We start from the raw sequence: 22754 nt of genomic DNA on the forward strand, positions 1-22754 counted from the left end.
GTGCATCTACCAGCACCGCTCCCGGGTCCCTGGACCTGGATCCGTAACAAGGAAGCTTGGCGTTCTGGCGAGATGCCATGAGATCCAGCTCCGGTTCGCCCCAACGAAAAATCAGTTGGGCAAATACCTCCGGGTGAAGTTCCCACTCCCCCGGATGAAAGGTCTGGCGACTTAGAAAGTCCGCCTCCCAGTTCTCCACGCCTGGGATGTAGATCGCTGACAGGTGACAAGAGTGAGACTCTGCCCAGCGAATTATCTTCGAGACTTCCAACATCGCTAGGGAACTCCTGGTTCCCCCTTGATGATTGATGTAAGCCACAGTCGTGATGTTGTCCGACTGAAATCTGATGAACCTCAGTGTTGCTAACTGAGGCCAAGCTAGAAGAGCATTGAATATTGCTCTTAATTCCAGAATGTTTATTGGGAGGAGTTTCTCCTCCTGAGTCCACGATCCCTGAGCCTTCAGGGAGTTCCAGACTGCGCCCCAGCCTAGTAGGCTGGCATCTGTTGTTACAATCGTCCAATCTGGTCTGCGAAAAGTCATTCCTTTGGACAGATGAACCCTTGACAACCACCAGAGAAGAGAGTCTCTGGCCTCCTGGTCCAGATTTAGTAAAGGGGACAGATCTGAGTAATCCCCATTCCACTGACTTAGCATGCATAGTTGCAGCGGTCTGAGATGCAGGCGTGCAAATGGCACTATGTCCATTGCCGCGACCATTAAGCCGATTACTTCCATGCACTGAGCTACTGATGGGCTTGGAATGGAATGAAGGACATGGCAAGCATTTAGGATTTTTGATAACCTGGACTCCGTCAGGTAAATCTTCATCTCTACAGAATCTATAAGAGTCCCTAGGAAGGGAACCCTTGTGAGTGGGAACAGAGAACTCTTTTCCATGTTTACTTTCCACCCATGCGACCTCAGAAATGCTAGAACTATCTCTGTATGAGACTTTGCATTTTGAAAACTTGACGCTTGTATCAGAATGTCGTCTAGGTACGGAGCCACCACTATGCCTCGCGGTCTTAGTACCGCCAGAAGCGAGCCCAGAACCTTTGTAAAAATTCTCGGGGCCGTAGCTAACCCGAAGGGAAGAGCTACAAACTGGTAATGCCTGTCTAGAAAAGCAAACCTTAGGTACCGATAATGATCTTTGTGAATCGGTATGTGAAGGTAGGCATCCTTTAAATCCACTGTGGTCATATACTGACCCTCTTGGATCATGGGTAGGATGGTTCGAATAGTTTCCATTTTGAACGATGGAACCCTTAGGATGTTTAAGATCTTTAGGTCTAAGATTGGTCTGAACGTTCCCTCTTTTTTGGGAACCACAAACAGATTTGAGTAAAAACCTTGCCCTTGTTCCGTCCGCGGAACTGGGTGGATCACTCCCATAACTAAGAGGTCTTGTACACATCGTAGAAATGCCTCTCTCTTTATTAGGTTTGTTGATAACCTTGACAGATGAAATCTCCCTTGTGGAGGAGAAGTCTTGAAGTCCAGAAGGTATCCCTGAGATATGATCTCCAACGCCCAGGGATCCTGGACATCTCTTGCCCAAGCCTGGGCGAAGAGAGAAAGTCTGCCCCCCACTAGATCCGTTTCCGGATAGGGGGCCCTTTCTTCATGCTGTCTTAGGGGCAGAAGTAGGTTTTCTGGCCTGCTTGCCCTTGTTCCAGGACTGGTTGCCTTTCCAACCCTGTCTGTAACGATTAGCAGTCCCTTCCTGTTTTGGAGCAGAGGAAGTTGATGCTGCTCCTGCCTTGAAATTACGAAAGGCACGAAAATTAGACTGTTTGGCCTTTGATTTGGCCCTGTCCTGAGGAAGGGTGTAACCCTTACCTCCAGTAATGTCAGCAATAATCTCTTTCAACCCGGGCCCGAATAAGGTTTGCCCTTTGAAAGGAATATTAAGCAATTTAGATTTAGAAGTTACATCTGCTGACCAGGATTTAAGCCATAGCGCTCTGCGCGCCTGGATGGCGAATCCGGAGTTCTTAGCCGTTAGTTTGGTTAAATGCACAACGGCATCCGAAATAAATGCATTAGCTAGCTTAAGGGCTCTAAGCTTGCTCATAATCTCATCCAATGGTGCTGTGCGAATAGCCTCTTCCAGAGACTCAAACCAGAATGCCGCTGCAGCAGTGACGGGCGCAATGCATGCAAGGGGCTGTAATATAAAACCTTGTTGAACAAACATTTTCTTAAGGTAACCTTCTAATTTTTTATCCATTGGATCTGAGAAAGCACAGCTATCCTCCACCGGGATAGTGGTACGCTTGGCTAAAGTAGAAACTGCTCCCTCCACCTTAGGGACCGTCTGCCATAAGTCTCGTGTGGTGGCGTCTATTGGAAACATTTTTCTAAATATCGGAGGAGGGGAGAACCTGGTCTATCCCACTCCTTGCTAATAATCTCTGTAAGCCTTTTAGGTATAGGAAAAACGTCAGTACACACCGGCACCGCATAGTATTTATCCAGCCTACATAATTTCTTTGGGATTGCAACCGTGTCGCAATCATTCAGAGCCGCTAACACCTCCCCTAGCAATACACGGAGGTTCTCAAGCTTAAATTTAAAATTTGAAATTTCTGAATCCGGTCTCCCCGGATCAGATCCGTCACCCACAGAATGAAGCTCTCCGTCCTCATGTTCTGCAAATTGTGACGCAGTATCGGACATGGCTCTCGTATCATCGGCGCGCTCTGTCCTTAACCCAGAGCTATCGCGCTTGCCTCTTAACTCAGGCAAATTAGATAATACTTCTTTCATAACATTAGCCATATCATGCAAAGTGATTTGTAAGGGCCTTGATGTACTTGGCGCCACAATCTCACGCACCTCCTGAGCGGGAGGCGAAGGTACTGACACGTGAGGAGAGTTAGGCGGCATAACTTCCCCCTCGTTGTCTGGTGATAATTTCTTTACCAGTAAAGACTGACTTTTATTTAAAGTAACATCAATACAATTGGTACACATATTTCTATTGGGCTCCACATTGGCTTTTAAACATAATGAACAAGTAGATTCATCTGTATCAGACATGTTTAACAGACTAGCAATGAAGGCTAGCAAGCTTGGAAAAAATCTTTCAATAAATTTACATGCAATAGAAAAAAACGCTGCAGCGCTTTTAAAAACACAAAAAAACTGACACAGTTGAAATAACAATGAACTAATTCAATTATAGCCAACAAATTTAACAGGAAATGTATGAATTTAGCAGAGGATTGCACCCACTAGCAAACGGATGATTAACCCCTCAATACCCAAAAAAACGGATAATCAATTTCAGATTTAACGCTTTTATCACAGTCAAACACACTGTCACAGGTCTGCTGTGACTGATTACCTCCCTCAAAAATGAATTTTGAAGACCCCTGAGCTCTCTGGAGACGTCCTGGATCAAGGAGGAAGAAGCAGGAAGACTGTGCTAGAATTTTAACTGCGCAACAAGGCGCTAAAAAAAGGCCCCTCCCACTCATATTACAACAGTGGGAGACCTGTTACAACGGTTTCTATGCAGAAATAAACGTTAGCCATATGGAAAAAAAAAATCATGCCCAAAAAGATTTATCACCAAAGTACCTTACAAAACTAATAACATGCCAGTAAACGTTTTAAAAACAACTTTTCCAGTGTTATGCAAAGTTATCACTAAGCCTGCTACCAGTCGCTTCTACTGCAGTTAAGGCTCATACATTTATTTCAGTATTAACAGTATTTTCTCAGTCAAATTCTAGTCCCTAGAAAATAACTCAACTGCGCATACATTTATCAGCCTGATACCAGTCGCTACTACTGCATTAAAGGCTGTACTTACATCATATGGGTAACAGCAGTGTTTTCTTAGTCAATGCCATTCCTAGAAAATATTATACTGCACATACCTCATTTGCGGTGGACCCCGCATGCTATTCCCTTTTCTGAAGTTACCCCACTCCTCAGAATGTGCGAGAACAGCCAGTGGATCTTAGTTACGTCTGCTAAGATCATAGAAAACGCAGGCAGATTTTCTTCTTCTAAATACTGCCTGAGAGAAAAAACAGCACACTCCGGTGCCATTTTAAAATAATAAACTTTTGATTGAAGAATAATTAAGTAAAAAACTCCTATCTCCTCTCACAACCTCCTTTGTTGAGACTTGCAAGAGAATGACTGGATATGACATGTGAGGGGAGGAGCTATATAGCAGCTCTGCTTGGGTGATCCTCTTGCAACTTCCTGTTGGGAAGGAGAATATATCCCATAAGTAATGGATGACCCGTGGACTGAACACACTTAACAAGAGAAAATCCATTTTCTATTGCATAGTACACACATACACTGAACTGAAAGAAATACACATTTATTGTTATTCTATCAATACATACAAGTGATATTTTGGAATCTAATTAAGGCGCACAATAATTAACTAGCCATTACAAGCTGCTGTTTATTGCTACTGCACAGTAGCAATTAGTGCTCAGAAAATTAACCAGAGATTAGACCTCTGGTTAATTTTCTAAGGATGCCCCAAATGCCCTCAAATAGAAAACAACTGCACTAGGCAGTTTTGGGGCTTTAAAGTTGGCGGGAGTGGTGTGTTAGAAAAAAAACGGCACTGAAAGGTGCCTTTACATTGCGGTCTATGGGAACTGTGCCCCAGTAAATATATATGTACACTGTATATGCTTATATACATTCATTATATATATATATATATATGTGTGCAGAATTATTAGGCAAATTAGTATTTTGACCACATCATCCTCTTTATGCATGTTGTCTTACTCCAAGCTGTATAGGCTCGAAAGCCTGCTACCAATTAAGCATATTAGGTGATGTGAATCTCTGTAATGAGAAGGGGTGTGGTCTAATGACATCAACACCCTATATCAGGTGTGCATAATTATTAGGCAACTTCCTTTCCTTTGGCAAAATGGGTCAAAAGAAGGACTTGACAGGCTCAGAAAAGTCAAAAATAGTGAGATATCTTGCAGAGGGATGCAGCACTCTTAAAATTGCAAAGCTTCTGAAACGTGATCATCGAACAATCAAGCGTTTCATTCAAAATAGTCAACAGGGTCGCAAGAAGCGTGTGGAAAAACCAAGGCGCAAAATAACTGCCCATGAACTGAGAAAAGTCAAGCGTGCAGCTGCCAAGATGCCACTTGCCACCAGTTTGGCCATATTTCAGAGCTGCAACATCACTGGAGTGCCAAAAAGCACAAGGTGTGCAATACTCAGAGACATGGCCAAGGTAAGAAAGGCTGAAAGATGACCACCACTGAACAAGACACACAAGCTGAAACGTCAAGACTGGGCCAAGAAATATCTCAAGACTGATTTTTCTAAGGTTTTATGGACTGATGAAATGAGAGTGAGTCTTGATGGGCCAGATAGATGGGCCCGTGGCTGGATTGGTAAAGGGCAGAGAGCTCCAGTCCGACTCAGACGCCAGCAAGGTGGAGGTGGAGTACTGGTTTGGGCTGGTATCATCAAAGATGAGCTTGTGGGGCCTTTTCGGGTTGAGGATGGAGTCAAGCTCAACTCCCAGTCCTACTGCCAGTTTCTGGAAGACACCTTCTTCAAGCAGTGGTACAGGAAGAAGTCTGCATCCTTCAAGAAAAACATGATTTTCATGCAGGACAATGCTCCATCACACGCGTCCAAGTACTCCACAGCGTGGCTGGCAAGAAAGGGTATAAAAGAAGAAAATCTAATGACATGGCCTCCTTGTTCACCTGATCTGAACCCCATTGAGAACCTGTGGTCCATCATCAAATGTGAGATTTACAAGGAGGGAAAACAGTACACCTCTCTGAACAGTGTCTGGGAGGCTGTGGTTGCTGCTGCACGCAATGTTGATGGTGAACAGATCAAAACACTGACAGAATCCATGGATGGCAGGCTTTTGAGTGTCCTTGCAAAGAAAGGTGGCTATATTGTCACTGATTTGTTTTTGTTTTGTTTTTGAATGTCAGAAATGTATATTTGTGAATGTTGAGATGTTATATTGGTTTCACTGGTAAAAATAAATAATTGAAATGGGTATATATTTGTTTTTTGTTAAGTTGCCTAATAATTATGCACAGTAATAGTCACCTGCACACACAGATATCCCCCTAAAATAGCTATAACTAAAAACAAACTAAAAACTACTTCCAAAACTATTCAGCTTTGATATTAATGAGTTTTTTGGGTTCATTGAGAACATGGTTGTTGTTCAATAATAAAATTAATCCTCAAAAATACAACTTGCCTAATAATTCTGCACTCCCTGTATATATATATTTTATATATTTATTTACAAACTGCTGCCATAACTGCACTACTTGCCCCTTTGCTGAGCTTAAGTTCTGTGCCTATGGAAGCGCGCAATGCTTGTGAGCGCAATGCTTCCATGTATAGTGAACACAAAGTCGCGTTCGCATTGCACCTAACTTGAAATACCAGCACACATTAGCATGCACTGGTATTACAAAGTGGAGTACAAATATCGCTTTAGCAAAAGCGATAAATATTAAGCTCCACTTATAATCTGACCCTAAATAAAAAAAAAAAAAAAGCAAACACACACTCAGAGAAGCAGAATACATTTCTTACTACAGTCCTTACCCTGGTTACTATACGATCCTTCTTTGCCTTATATACCTATATATCCTTATATAGGTTGGTTATTTTTAAACTTCACAAACATGAAATTTGTCATCACATTTAGTGTTATTATGCCATTTGAAAACATAGAATTTGTAAATTATAAATGGAAAAATGAATAAATAATACTTTCTGCATTTGAACATACAGTACATACATATTATAGACATATAACGCAACTCACATTTCTGTATAATTTTGCTTCTATACAATAAGTTCAAAGCAAAATTAAAAACACTCACAGTGCCAAGGCTCTCCAATGCGCACTTGTGAATAGGCTATTAACAGTTTCTCCACAATTTCATCATGAATGCTTTCTTGTAAAAACTGTGAGAGAAGGAAACAAACATTTAAAAAATTGTTGCAAAACTTAAAAAAAAGAAATACATTATGAAATACAACCATTTGAAAAAATAATGCCTGGCAACACATTGATAATAGTAGAACATGGGCACTTGTGGAATAAGTAAAGGAATAAAGGATTTGTTATAAAAGAAAAGGAAATTTATGCTTACCTGATAAATTTATTTCTTTTACGATATGACGAGTCCACGGATTTCATCCTTACTTATGGGATTACGCCTCCTGGTCAGCAGGAGGAGGCAAAGAGCAACACAGCAGAGCTGTATATATAGCTCCTCCCTTCCTTCCCACTCCAGTCATTCGACCGAAGTTAGGAATAGAAAGGAAAAGCCAAGGTGCAGAGGTGACTGAAGTTTAACAAAAATAAAGACCTGTCTTAGAAAATGACAGGGTGGGCCGTGGACTCGTCATATTGTAAAAGAAATACATTTATCAGGTAAGCATACATTTCCTTTTCTTTTACAAGATATGACGAGTCCACAGACTTCATCCTTACTTATGGGATACAATACCAAAGCTATAGGACACGGATGAAAGGGAGGGACAAGACAGGAACCTAAACGGAAGGCACCACTGCTTGAAGAACCTTTCTCCCAAAAACAGCCTCGGAAGAGGCAAAAGTATCAAATTTGTAAAATTTGGAAAAAAGAGAAGACCAAGTTGCAGCCTTGCAAATCTGTTCAACAGAAGCATTGTTTTTAAAAGCCCATGAGGAAGCCGCAGCCCTAGTAGAATGAGCCGTAATTCTTTCAGGAGGCTGCTGTCCAGCAGTCTCATATGCCAAACGGATGATACTCTTCAGCCAAAAAGAAAGAGGTAGCCGTAGCTTTACGTTTTCCAGAAAAAACAATGAATAATGAAGATGATTGATGAAAATCTTTAGTCGCTTGCAAGTAAAACTTCAGGGCACGAACCACGTCCAAGTTATGTAACAAACTCTCCTTCTTAGACGAAGGATTAGGTTACAAGGAAGGAACAACAATTTCCTGATTAATATTCTTGTTAGAAACAACCTTAGGAAGGAAACCAGGTTTGGTACGCAAGACCACCTTATCAGAATGGAAGATAAGATAAGGAGAATCACATTGTAACGCAGAAAGCTCAGAAACTCTGCGAGCAGAAGAAATAGCAACCAAAAATAAAACTTTCCAAGATAACAACTTAATATCTATGGAATGCATATGTTCAAACGGAACCCCTTGAAGAACATTAAGATCTAAATTCAAACCCTAAGGAGGAGCAATTGGTCTAAACACAGGCCTGATTCTAGTCAGAGCCTGACAAAAAGATTGAACATCTGGAACATCTGACAGACGTTTGTGTAGCAAAATAGACAAAGCAGAAATCTGTCCCTTTAAGGAACTTGCTGACAACCCTTTCTCCAATCCTTCTTGGAGAAAAGATAAGATCCTGGGAATCCTAACCCTACTCCATGAGTAGCCCTTGGATTCGCACCAATAAAGATATTTACGCCATATCTTATGGTAAATTTTTCTAGTAACAGACTTACGTGCCTGAATCAAGGTATCAATGACCAAATCAGAGAACCTTCGCTTAGATAAAATCAAGCGTTCAATCTCCAAGCAGTCAGCTGCAGAGAAACTAGATTTGGATGATGGAAGGGCCCCTGAATGAGAAGGTCCTGCCTCAATGAAAGCTTCCACGGGGGCAGAGAGGACATGTACACCAGATCGGCATACCAAGTCCTGCGAGGCCACGCAGGAGCGATGAGAATCACTGAAGCCCTCTCCTGTCTGATCCGAGCAATCACCCGGGGAAGGAGAGCAAACGGTGGAAACACATAAGCTAGGCTGAACGACCAAGGCATCTATCAGTTCGGCCTGAGGATCCCTGGACCTGGATCCGTATCTTGGGAGCTTGGCATTCTGACGAGACGCCATGAGATCCAATTCCGGCCTGCCCCACCTGAGAATCAGGGTGGCAAAGACCTCCGGATGGAGTTCCCATTTCCCCGGATGAAACGTCTGTCTGCTCGAAAAATCCGTCTCCCAGTTGTCCACTCCTGGGATGTAGATTGCAGACAGATAACAAGAGTGAGCCTCCGTCCACCGAATTATCTTGGATACTATTGTCATCGCTAAGGAACTCCTTGTTCCTCCCTGATGATTGATGTAAGCCACAGTCGTGATGTTGTCCGACTGAAATCGGATGAATTTGGCCGAAGCCAACTGAGGCCAAGCCTGAAGCGCATTGAATATTGCTCTCAATTCCAGAATATTGATTGGAAGTAGAGACTCCGACCGAGTCCACACACCCTGAGCCTTCAGGGAATTCCAGACTGCCCCCCATTCTAGTAGACTGGCGTCCGTTGTCACTATCACCCATGAAGGTCTGCGGAAGCACATCCCTTGGGACAGATGATCCAGCGACAACCACCAAAGAAGAGAGTCTCTTGTCTCCTGATCCAGATCTATCTGAGGAGACAAATTTGCATAATCTCCATTCCACTGTCTGAGCATGCTCAGTTGTAGAGGTCTGAGATGAAAACGAGCAAACGGAATGATGTCCATTGCCGCCACCATCAATCCAATTACCTCCATGCACTGAGCCACTGATGGCCGAGGATTGGACTGAAGGGCTCGGCATGTGTTCAGAATCTTTAATTTTCTGACTTCCGTCAAGAAGATATTCATGGACATAGAGTCTATCAGAGTTCCCAGGAAAGGAACCCTTGTCTGTGGGATTAGTGAACTCTTTTCTATATTCACCTTCCACCCGTGAGTCCTTAGAAAAGACAGAACCATGTCGGTATGAGACTTTGTCAGTTGATAAGACGACGCCTGGATCAGAATATCGTCCAGATAAGGCGCCACTGCAATTCCCCGCAGTCTGAGAACCGCCAGCAGAGACCCTAGAACCTTTGTGAAGATCCTGGGTGCTGTGGCCAACCCGAAAGGGAGAGCCACGAACTGAAAATGTTTGTCCAGGAAGGCAAACCTTAGAAACTGGTAATGATCTCTGTGGATAGGAATGTGAAGATATGCATCCTTTAAGTCCACGGTAGTCATATATTGACCCTCTTGGATCAATGGAAGAATTGTCCGAATCGTCTCCATCTTGAAGGACGGGACTTTGAGAAACTTGTTTAGACTCATGAGATCTAAAATGGGTCTGAACGTTCCCTCTTTTTTGGGAACCACGAAAAGATTTGAGTAAAACCCCTGTCCCTGTTCCTGTATTGGAATGGGACGAATTACTCCCATAGTGGAGAGGTCTTATACACAACATAAGAACGCCTCTCTTTTTATCTGGTCTACAGACAATCGTGAAAGAAGAAACCTTCCCCTTGGGAGGGAATTTTTGAACTCCAGTTGATACCCCTGGGACACGATATCTAGTGTCAAGGGATCCTGAACGTCTCTTATCCATGCCTGGACAAAGAAAGTCTGCCCCCTACTAGATCCGGTCCCGGATCGGGGGCCGCCCCTTCATGCTGTCTTGGGAGCAGCATCGGGCTTCTTGGGTTGTTTACCCTTGTTCCAAGCCTGGTTGGGTCTCCATACGGACTTGGCTTGTGCAAAGTTCCCCTTCCTGTTTAGCGGAAGAGGAGACTCCCTTGAAATTTCAAAAGGAACGAAAATTACTCTGTCTACCCCTCTGCTTCGAAGTCTTATCCTGAGGTAGGAGATGGCCCTTACCTCCCGTAATATCAGAAATAATCTCTTTCAAGTCAGGCCCAAATAGGGTCTTCCCTTTGAAAGGAATAGACAAAAGTTTGAATTTAGAGGACACATCCGCTGACCAAGATTTTAACCATAAGGCTCTGCGTGCTAGAAGGGCAAAACCTGCATTCTTAGCCGCCAACTTGGCGATCTGAAAAGCGGCGTCTGTGACAAAGGAATTAGCCAACTTTAGGGCCTTAATCTTATCCATTATTTCCTCTAAAGAGATCTGTCTTCAGAGATTCTTCTAAGGCATCAAACCAAAAGGCAGCCGCAGTTGTAACTGGTACGATACAGGCCGTCGGTTGTAAGAGAAAACCTTGATGAACAAATAGTTTCTTTAGAAGACCCTCCAACTTTTTATCCATAGGGTCTTTGAAAGCACAACTGTCCTCAATAGGGATAGTTGTACGCTTAGCTAGGGTATAAATAGCTCCCTCCACCTTAGGGACCGTTTGCCAAGAATCCCACATGGTGTCAACTATAGGGTACATTTTCTTGAACATAGGGGAAGGGGAGAACAGGATACCCGGCCTTTCCCATTCCCGTGTAACAATCTACAAAATTCTCTTAGGAACCGGAAAAGTATCTGAATAAGCAGGGACTTCCAGATATCTGTCCATCTTACACAATTTCTCTGGAGGAATCACAATAGAGTCACAATCGTCCAGAGTCACTAAAACCTTCCAAAGTAACAGGCGAGGTGTTCAAGCTTAAATCTAAAGGACATGACGTCCGAATCTGTCTGGGGCAACGCACTACCTGAGTCAGACAGTTCCCGCTCAAACAGGATCTCCTTACCCCCCAATTCAGAGGCCTGGGAGGGTATATCAGAGATAGCCATCAAAGCATCAGAAGTTACAGGGACCCCCTGAGCTTCTGCCCTGCTACGTTTGCCTTGCAACACTGGTAACTTAGACAAAACCTCTGTGAGGGTAGATGACATAACTGCAGCCATATCCTGCAAAGTGAAAGAAGCAGATGCCGTAGAAGAACATGGCGTAGCTTGTGCGGGTGTTAAAGGGTGTGACGCTTGGGGAGAAGATTGCGGCATACCCTGAATCTCATTGGCTTGAGAAGAATCTTTAGACATATCTTTATTAAAAAATATTTTCTCTTTACATTGTAAGGCTCTCTCAACACAATTGTCACATAGTGTAACAGGGGGTTCCACAATGGCATCCAAACACATAGGGCACGTATTTTGTTCAAGGTCATCCATGATAACCTAAACAAAAACCAATCTTGGTCAAATCCGTGTAAAAAAAAAAAAAAATTTTTTTTACTGTATCTTTAAAAAAAACAAAAAACGCTTCTATAGATTTATTGAGTTATAACCATATGTGCAATCCGAAATAAGCGCTAAGGCAGAGGGTTAATTGCCCATGTGTACACAATTTGAAAAGTATAGTATGGTTTTACTTTGTACGGTCTTTTCTATTTTTGTAATACCCAGTCACCCTGCCGCAGCTCTGCTGCGGCTCCTACCTGCCTCCTGAGCCACTCAAGCACCACCACACTGTACACCTAAGTCACTTGAAAATCACACAAGTGCACTTAGGAACCGATGCAATGCAGCCACCAGAGAAGGGATAGATGCGCTGTCAGAGCGCGTGAAAATAAGCCCCGCCCTTCGTGGGCGTAATCGAAAGTAAAAATTCACAGCAAAATGCCGACACATATAATTGTATAGCAGCGCCTTAGGCTACTGAACTAACACAGTGACACATCAGAATAGCCATTCCCCAAAACCGGAGCCTTGAACACAAACATCCCCAGCGTCAGCCAGCCCGTTGTACAGTGACTCCCTGCACACAAACATCTCCCAGTGCCTCTAGATCACACAACCATTCTAGAGTGTCTGGTGCATACTCTTAGTTAGATCTGGTCTGTCTCTCTCCTACCCTCTGTTAACATCAACTAAGACCGGCAACGTACACATACCCCAGTGCTCTTAGGAAATGCAAGACTGCCCTAATGTGTGGGGGAAAGTATAAAGGGTAAACTCCCAAAATATACATCTGATCAGTACAGTTAGTCTGAGATACCCAGAAAAAAAACTGCACTTACCTCCATGCTGAGGGTACAGCATGATTACTTCACAGTATCAAGAGGTCCAATCTTCTTCCTGAGGTCCTGTGAAAAAGCAGGGTCTTGGTTACAACCTCACAAGACCATATACAGATAATGCAGCACAAATATGGGAGGCGCAGCGGATACAAAAATCCCCTAGTTCCCATAGTCTAGAACACTATTCAGAAGCTGCTCTGTAATAAAAACAGCACACATCGGTACCGTTTGAAAATAAAAAACTCTTGATTGAGGAATCTAAACTAACACCTCACTTTACCTCTTCCTATCACTAACACAGGCAAAGAGAATGACTGGAGAGGGAGGGAAGGGAGGAGCTATATATACAGCTCTGCTGTGGTGCTCTTTGCCTCCTCCTGCTGACCAGGAGGCGTAATCCCATAAGTAAGGATGAAATCCGTGGACTCATCATATCTTTTAAAAGAAACTTTACTTTATTCAAAGTTTCTCTGTTCCATCTAAAAGAGTATTTCAAAACACATTTAGTAGGTTTTTGTTGTTTTTTTTGTTTGCATGTTTTTGTGCTGAAAACACATTTTTTCTGCAGTTCACATAACTTTTAGGTGAACTGCAATCCCTTTCTTTTTATGCAAAAATATAATTTATGATTACCTGATAAATAATTTTCTTTCTTGGCAGTGAGAGTCTACGAATTCCTGTTCGTCACATATGGGAATTACGTCACCTGGCCACCAGGAGGAGGCAAAGAAACCCCAGAGCATTGAAACATCCCTCCCACTTCCCCTACCCTCTCAGTAGTTTAAGCCGAGGATAAGGAAAAGTAGAGAGATAAAAGGGGTAAAGAGGTGCCCTAGGACTGTTGCCACTACACTATTTCAGGGCAGGTTTGTGGACTCTCAATGCCAAGAAAGAAAATAATTTATCAAGTAAGCATAAATTATATTTTGTTTCTAATGACAGTGAGAGTCCACAAATTCCTATTCATAACATATGGGAAACCAATACCTCTAACCTTTGGAGTCCACGAAAAATTTAGGGAGGGAAAGGAAGGTACCTTTCTCCCAAAGGAAGCCTCTGCAGAGGCAAAAACATAAAATCGAAAACATTTTGTGAAAGTATGCAATGAAGACCAGTTAGCAGCCTTGCAGATCTGATCAATGAAGCCACATTCTTGTAGGCCCAGGTAGTAGACACTGCATTGGTAGAATGTGCCATAATCCGGGATGGATCGGCTCACCCGACTCTATATAAGCCATGCAAATCAGACTTCTGAGCCAAAAGGAGAGAGTAACAGCTGTGGCCTTCTGACCCTTGCGCTTACCAGAAAAAAGAATAAACAAGGAAGATGCTTGACAAAATTCCTCGGTAGCATGAAGATAAAACTTTAAAGCTCTAACAACATCCAGATTATGCAATAACCTTTCGTTGGAGGAAGAAGGTTTGGGACAAAGACGAAACAACAATCTCCCTATTGATATTATGAGTTGAAACTACCTTAGGTAAAAACCCCATCTTTGTCTGAAGAACAGCCTTTCCCTGAATGGAATACCAGAAAAGGCGGAACACACTGTAAGGCAGACAATTCTGAAACTCTCCGAGCAGAGGAGATTGCTAACCGAAACAAGACTTTCCAAGATAATAACTTAATATTTATAGAATGCATAGGCTCAAATGGAGCCTGCTGAAGAACTCTAAGAACAAGATTAAGGCTCCATAGAGGAGCAATAGGTTTGAAAACAGATCTAATGCTAGATAAAGCTTGAACAAACGACTGAGCATCTGACAAACGAGCCAACCTTTTATGCAACAATATAGAAAGAGCAGATATCTGGCCTTTAAAAGAACTAGCTGATAGGCCTTTCTCCCTGTCCATCCTGCAGAAACTAAAGACCATGCAGAATCTTAATTTTGTGCCAAGAAAACCCATGTTTAACGCACAAAGACAAATAAGCCCACCACACCTTAAGGTAAAATGCCTCTGGTAACAGGCTTAGGTGCCTGAATCAGAGTACCTATCACAACCTAAGACAAACTTCTATTTGACAAAAGCATTAGTTCAATCTTCATGCAGTCAGCCTCAGAGAATCAAGATTAGACCTTGAGCCAGAAAGTCCAGCCTCTGGGCAAGCTGCCATGGAGGAGCAGATGACATTCTCCCACAATAACAGAATTGCTGAAACTCCCTCCTGTTTGATTCAAGCTATTACTCGTGGGAGTAGAACAACTGGAGGAAAAAGATACACAAGACTGTACCGCCAAGGAGTTGCTAAGGCATCTCGACCCGTAATTTGTCATTTAGACGAGAAGACATCAGATCTATCACTGGGCATCCCCACCGATGGGTGATCTTGCAAAAAACCTCCTGGTTTAGAGACCATCACCGAGAGTGAAGGTTCTCCCTGCTCAGAAAAAACACCCCCCAGTTCTCCACACCTGGGATGTGGATGGCTGAAATTTGGCATGGATATGTCTACACCCAATGAAGAATGCAAGACACTTCCAGTTTAATTGTCATTAACTTTTAATATACAAGGTTGTAAACAAGTGGGTGTATTTTGTTCTAAACACTATAGTCAAACAAGGGATTGTTACATAAATAAAGGCCTTTGGGTATAGATACACAGCTTTGATGAACACATAGGGGCACACCATGAGCCTCTACTCAAATAAATGCACATTTATTCATGCCAAGATCCCCTAATGTAAAAAATAAAAATCAAATTTGAATTAATCAAGGTTACAAAAACTTGCCCAAACTAAGTACTGGAGAATTTTTTACCATTTTTGCTAACACACTGTTTAAACAGAAAGATAGTTTTTTATTTTTTAATTTACACATGAAAACTATATAACATTTTGAAAGTAGACAACCTAATAAGGTATTGATCTAAGCACATTTTGGTATATTTGATACCACTATTTGGCCGCCAGCTACGATCATAAAAAAAAAAAAACAACAACAAAAGCAAATTGATTTCAAATCGAGTCTTACTGCTAGTAATTTAAATTGTAATTTAAATCAATTTGATTTCAATAAAATCCACCCTGAACGCTTTATTAAAATAATTTAGCGGCATTCTAATAAATTAAAAATATAAGAACAAAAATAATGTAAAAGTAAACAAAAAATGTGAAAAACAAGTTTGCTTGTTATACTTTGTATAAACCTGAGTAACATTTCATTCTTAGGGCTAGATTACTAGTGGCGTGGTATTTTTTTTTCTGCAATCGCGAAAACTCTGCTAGGATTTTAATTTTCGTGCTTATCGGTTTGCGTTCGTTTTTTCGCTCTTTTTTTTTTGGAACTTGTAATACGAACTTAAGTTTTCACGTGTGTGTGCATGTATTCCCCAATAGAAATCAATAGAGAAAGAAAAAGTGGAAAAAAACCACCCAAGAGCGAGCAAACGCCATTGCAGTTTCGCATTCCCCATAGAAGTAAATGGGGACAAAAATTGTTGAAAAACAAACACCCATCGCACAAACATCATAGCATATTTGCATTAGCAAATGTAAAAGATTTACAGTAAATACATAGTTAAAATCTTTATTAAATATGAATATTGCATAAATATGGTTTATCACGTTTTCATCTACTCAATGGCAAAGGGCTATATATAAACAATCACTAATGAGATAGCACTCACTGGATTTAAAAATAAAACTTAGCTTTTATTGTAGAATTTTCAAAGATTAAAACAATCCCATGACGTTTCGGTGCCAACCAGCACCTTTATCAAATGGTTCAAACAGTTCCTTCAGGCAGATAACAAAGACTGTCATCCACAGGGAAAAACAGGTTAAAAACTATGAGACAAAGCAGCTTTATATACACATTCTATCTTGATTGCAAACTTAGTTCACGTGCACACCACTGAAGCCACGCACCTTCCTGATTCATGGTGTGTTGTCATAGGTGCAACCAGCACCAACAAATTTGAAAACCATGGTAACGGAACTGTGTGTAGCACATGGCTCATTTGCATATTCACTGCTGTGTGACGCATCAGGCTAGTGGAAGCGTTTCTGTGCAGATCTGCAAAAGTCTCATATTGATGTTAAAAGCAAAGCACTGTTTGCAGAGGACACACTAAATCCTTGAAATAGTACATGTTTCATATAGGGCTAGAAATTATACATCACATGCTGCTGGTTTGGAGGGTGTGCTTAAAACATTTGATATAAACCTTTGATAAATATTGGAATCTCATACGCCACAGATCATACATGCCAATCAAAAATAAGAAATGACATTGATCTGATACAGGAGGGATAGGCGTTAGTTGAAGAACAAAAAAAGAGAAGAAGAACAGACAGGCACTGTTTTGTGACTAGTATTATGCAGAACAATATCTGTAAACTGTGTCTTTATCCTATAAAGGGGCCATAGTCAAGTTGTATGTTAAGTCCCCTAGGCTCCACAGTGTCAAGAGTGTAAATCCATTTGGTTTCTCATTGAAGTAGGATTCTGCCAAGATCACCTCCCCTGGTTAGAGGAGGTATATGATCTATGATCATGGTCCTCAAACTAGAGACATTATGTTTCAGTTGTGCAAAGTGGCGTGCCACTGGTTGATCTGAAGTACCCTTTTTGATGGTATCCCTAATGGCAAGTCTATGATTAGCCATTCTTTCACGGAACGTTGTGATGGTTTTCCCTACATAGACAAGGGAGCACAGACAAATCAGGATATAGACCACATAGGTGATGCTGCATGTGACTCTGTGTTGTATCCTAAAGCGATTGATACAATGTGGGTGTTGAAAGGTGGGACCCATCTGCATCCCATTGCAGTTGATACAGTCTCCACATCTGAAGCATCCGTTCTTGGTGGATTTGAGCCACGTATCCTTTTGGTAGGAAGCCTTCGGGTCAGTCTTGATCAAGATATCCCGTATATTCCTGGCACGTCTATATGCCATATGGGGAGGATTAAGTCTCCAATTTGATAGGCTCTTGTCAGTCTGTAGAATGTCCCATCGATTGCGAACTGCTTTAGAAACACAGTGATGATCCAGAGCAAACGTTGTGATGAAGTTTAAGTCTGCAGTAGCGGTTTGTTTCAGTGCCTTGGTCTGTGCCAAAAGTGTGTTTTGAGATTGACCCTTCAATCGTTGTCTAGCTGTATTGATGTCTTTTTTTGCATAACCTCTAGCTTGTAATTTAGTACACGTCATCCAACTGAGTATGGAGGATGGTAGAATCAGAATTGTTGCAAACTACTCTCGTTAACAGAGAGGCGATAATACCCAATTTTTGGTGGTCTGGATGGCAACTAGTAGATAAGAGAAGCGAGTTTCTGTCTAGAGAGGCTATGAGACAATTGTGTGACACATATACTTACATGAAGCTTGATACCAATCCTACAGTTAAATATAAGAAATTGATAGGCCTATCTCTATCTCGTGGTCTACAAATGCAGTTTATTACTGAGAATGAATTGAATTACAGGATATGTCCATAGCTTATACCAAGGTACCATTTTTGTATCTTTTTGTATCTAAGAGGAAGCACGCTGTCCGTCCACGCCATGTGTTTTTCGGCGTTCCTGTTCTCAGCTTACTAAGCAGTAGCCGGTGTATCGCAAGGAGGATTTGCATCAGGATTTCACCGCCTCAGCACTGGATTACAGTTCCTATTTGTTGGATACAGATAAGTGTATTGATACACGTAACTAATTGCTTTACCATTGTTTGGATCTCTGGCTATCCCGCATTAGTGGAGGGTCATCCTGGTTTGATACTGTTTGCCTAGAGACGGAACTTGTTTTAATTTGGGAACTTTGATTATGTGTTGCAACTCTTGAGATTGTTTTCCATTTGGAGCTGGAACTATCACTTTGGATTTGATCACCGTTGGGACCAACTATCTTATGCACAAGTGATTATCTGATGCCTGTAAAGCCTGCTGAAAGAAAATGACAAAATTGGAAATAAGGTCAGCAAGGTCTAACAGGTATCACAGGACAGATTATTCCATCGCACAGCGATACCACTGATTCTCTGTATTTGGAGATTGGATAATTTGTTCTCTTCCACACACCATCCTCTATAAGGTATCTTGCGTGCCGACAGGCACTTAAGAGCAGATACTTTGTTGCTGGAAGTCAAAGTTTACATTTGGAGCCGCTACGCTAAAGGACCAATCAGGCGGTTGATCCAGGACAGCGCCCATAAAGGTGACGTCATCCCGCTACGGCGGTAACTTTACTTGCAGAGACCGATAAGTACACACAGTCTGAAGGTAAGCTTGCGGTTGCCTGCAATCTAATACTTAATATTCCACTTTGGAACTCTCACCTTGGAAATCTATCTTGGACTGAGTCAAGTTCTAATTTGTTCTATATCAAGGCCTAATTTTATTTTATATTTTTTACTACATGTTTTTATATATGGTGGCAACCTAGCTCTTTTTTAACAGAGACGTCCGTCCTTTACTGTGATAGTATTTTAATAGATAGTATTATGCTGTATTGTTATTAAATTTGGCATAGCCATACTTATATATTGATTAACTGGTCAGTCTTTATTTCTTAATCTATATATGTACGCAGTGGTTTAGGATAACCTCACATTATTTGAAGTGATACACCTGTTATATAGATAATTTTAGTTCTTTAGTCACGTTTAACATTGTTGATATCACTTTTGACTAGACATACTCATTATCACATTTACACTGCAGTAATCTGCCTATTCACTTTTAATTTGTTTCACCTTAAGCTACAGCGCTCCTGTTTTCATTAATTTGTATTATTGTTTATGACCTATACTAGGGACTCTTAGGCTTTATCAGGAGCTTGGTGATTTCGCGCTGCGCTCATATCTAACCTTTTTGAACTGTTATTATATCAGATGCTACTGTGATATTGAATGCAATGCTATGCTTATATATTATTGCTGGCTAAGTTTTGGGCATGTGTTATACACATTTCACATCTTTTAGTATATCGCCATCCTGTATATATCCTGCCTAGTAACAGCCCTTGTATTCTCTTGGGTTCAGTGTGCAGCTGGGGTGTAGTATGAGTGTAGTACTATTCAAGATGATGATTATGTTGGTACTACGATGATAAGGTGTGCACACTTTCAGGGTACTTATTTAAGTCACGTGACTTTTTTGTATATTGCAAATGTGATTTCATGTTTTATATTCATTTGACATTTTTTGCCATGATCCATGAGCATTGTGAGTCTTTATATTGATCTGAGTCTTAGCTTCTATGTTAGTATGAATAAATTTTGATTGATTATTCAAAAGAGTGCTTCATTCCCTATCTTTTGTATGGTTCATGTATTTAGTTGTTCCATTTCTCTTCTTACAGTTTATAGTAAAAATATATACATATATACACACACACACACACATATATATATATGCAGTGGATATAAAAAGTCTACGCAACCCTGTTAAAATGTCAGGTTTTTGTGATGTAAAAAAATGAGACAAAGATAAATCATTTCAGAACTTTTTCCATCTTTAATGTGACCTATAAACTGTACAATTCAATTGAAAAACAAACTGAAATCTTTTAGATAAAGGGAAATAAAAATAAAAAACTAAAATAATATGGTTGCATAAGTGAGAACACCCTTAAACTAATACTTTGTTGAAGCACCTTTTGATTTTATTACAGCACTCAGTCTTTTGGGGTATGAGTTTTTCAGCATGGCACATCTTGACTTGGCAAGATTTGCCCACTCTTCTTTGCAAAAACACTCCAAATCTGTCAGAATGCGAGGGCATCTCCTGTGCACAGCCCTCTTCAGATTACCCCACAGATTTTTAATTGGATTCAGGTCTGGGCTCTGGCTGGGCCATCCCAAAACTTTAATCTTCTTCTGGTGAAGCCATTCCTTTGTTGATTTGGATGTATGCTTTGGGTCGTTGTCATGCTGAAAGATTAAGTTCCTCTTCATGTTCAGCTTTCTAGCAGAAGCCTGAAGGTTTTGTGCCAAATTGACTGGTATTTTTAACTGTTCATTATTCCCTCTACCTTGACTAAGGCCCCAGTTCCAGCTGAAGAAAAACAGCCCCAAAGCATGATGCTGACACCACCATGCTTCACTGTGGGTATGGTGTTCTTTTGGTGATATGCAGTGTTGTTTTTGCACCAAAAATATCTTTTGGAATTATGGCTAAAAAGTTTAACTTTGGTTTCATCAGACCATAACACCTTTTGCAACATGCTTTTGGGAAACTTCAGATGTGTTTTTGCAAAATTTAGCCTGGCTTGGATGTTTTTTTTTGTAAGAAAAGGCTTCCGTCTTGCCACTCTACCCCATAGCCCAGACAAATGAAGAATACGGGCGATTGTTGTCACATGTACCACACAGATTGCTTAATTCTGAACACAGCTACATCCCAAGTTATAAAAGGGTGTTCACACTTATGCAACCATATTATTTTATTTTTTTATTTTTATTTCCCTTTACCTAAAAGATTTCAGTTTGTTTTTCAATTGAATTGTACAGTTTATAGGTCACATTAAAGGTGGAAAAAGTTCTGAAATGATTTATCTTTGTCTCATTTTTTTACATCACAAAAACCTGACATCTTAACAGGGGTGTGTAGACTTTTTATATCCACTGTATGTGTATATATATATATATATATATATATATATATATATATATATATATATATATATATATATATATATATATATATACAGGGAGTGCAGAATTATTAGGCAAGTTGTATTTTTGAGGATTAATTTTATTATTGAACAACAACCATGTTCTCAATGAACCCAAAAAACTCATTAATATCAAAGCTGAATAGTTTTTGAAGTAGTTTTTAGTTTGTTTTTAGTTATAGCTATTTTAGGGGGATATCTGTGTGTGCAGGTGACTATTACTGTGCATAATTATTAGGCAACTTAACAAAAAACAAATATATACCCATTTCAATTATTTATTTTTACCAGTGAAACCAATATAACATCTCAACATTCACAAATATACATTTCTGACATTCAAAAACAAAACAAAAACAAATCAGTGACCAATATAGCCACCTTTCTTTGCAAGGACACTCAAAAGCCTGCCATCCATGGATTCTGTCAGTGTTTTGATCTGTTCACCATCAACATTGTGTGCAGCAGCAACCACAGCCTCCCAGACACTGTTCAGAGAGGTGTACTGTTTTCCCTCCTTGTAAATCTCACATTTGATGATGGACCACAGGTTCTCAATGGGGTTCAGATCAGGTGAACAAGGAGGCCATGTCATTAGATTTTCTTCTTTTATACCCTTTCTTGCCAGCCACGCTGTGGAGTACTTGGACGCGTGTGATGGAGCATTGTCCTGCATGAAAATCATGTTTTTCTTGAAGGATGCAGACTTCTTCCTGTACCACTGCTTGAAGAAGGTGTCTTCCAGAAACTGGCAGTAGGACTGGGAGTTGAGCTTGACTCCATCCTCAACCCGAAAAGGCCCCACAAGCTCATCTTTGATGATACCAGCCCAAACCAGTACTCCACCTCCACCTTGCTGGCGTCTGAGTCGGACTGGAGCTCTCTGCCCTTTACCAATCCAGCCACGGGCCCATCCATCTGGCCCATCAAGACTCACTCTCATTTCATCAGTCCATAAAACCTTAGAAAAATCAGTCTTGAGATATTTCTTGGCCCAGTCTTGACGTTTCAGCTTGTGTGTCTTGTTCAGTGGTGGTCGTCTTTCAGCCTTTCTTACCTTGGCCATGTCTCTGAGTATTGCACACCTTGTGCTTTTTGGCACTCCAGTGATGTTGCAGCTCTGAAATATGGCCAAACTGGTGGCAAGTGGCATCTTGGCAGCTGCACGCTTGACTTTTCTCAGTTCATGGGCAGTTATTTTGCGCCTTGGTTTTTCCACACGCTTCTTGCGACCCTGTTGACTATTTTGAATGAAACGCTTGATTGTTCGATGATCACGCTTCAGAAGCTTTGCAATTTTAAGAGTGCTGCATCCCTCTGCAAGATATCTCACTATTTTTGACTTTTCTGAGCCTGTCAAGTCCTTCTTTTGAC

General features: G+C 41.1%; 1 protein-coding gene across 1 annotated transcript in view; it reads right to left on the minus strand.

Moving 5' to 3' along the window:
- Positions 1-22754, minus strand: part of LOC128646928 (alpha-aminoadipic semialdehyde dehydrogenase) — a 340000-nt gene that overhangs the window by 135965 nt on the left and 181281 nt on the right. The window contains exon 18 of the mRNA XM_053699738.1: positions 6886-6970. Coding sequence (XP_053555713.1) covers positions 6886-6970 — 85 coding nt within the window. The remainder of the gene's footprint in view (positions 1-6885; positions 6971-22754) is intronic.

This window comes from Bombina bombina, chromosome 2 (assembly GCF_027579735.1).
Source record: "Bombina bombina isolate aBomBom1 chromosome 2, aBomBom1.pri, whole genome shotgun sequence".
NCBI classification, from domain to species: domain Eukaryota; kingdom Metazoa; phylum Chordata; class Amphibia; order Anura; family Bombinatoridae; genus Bombina; species Bombina bombina.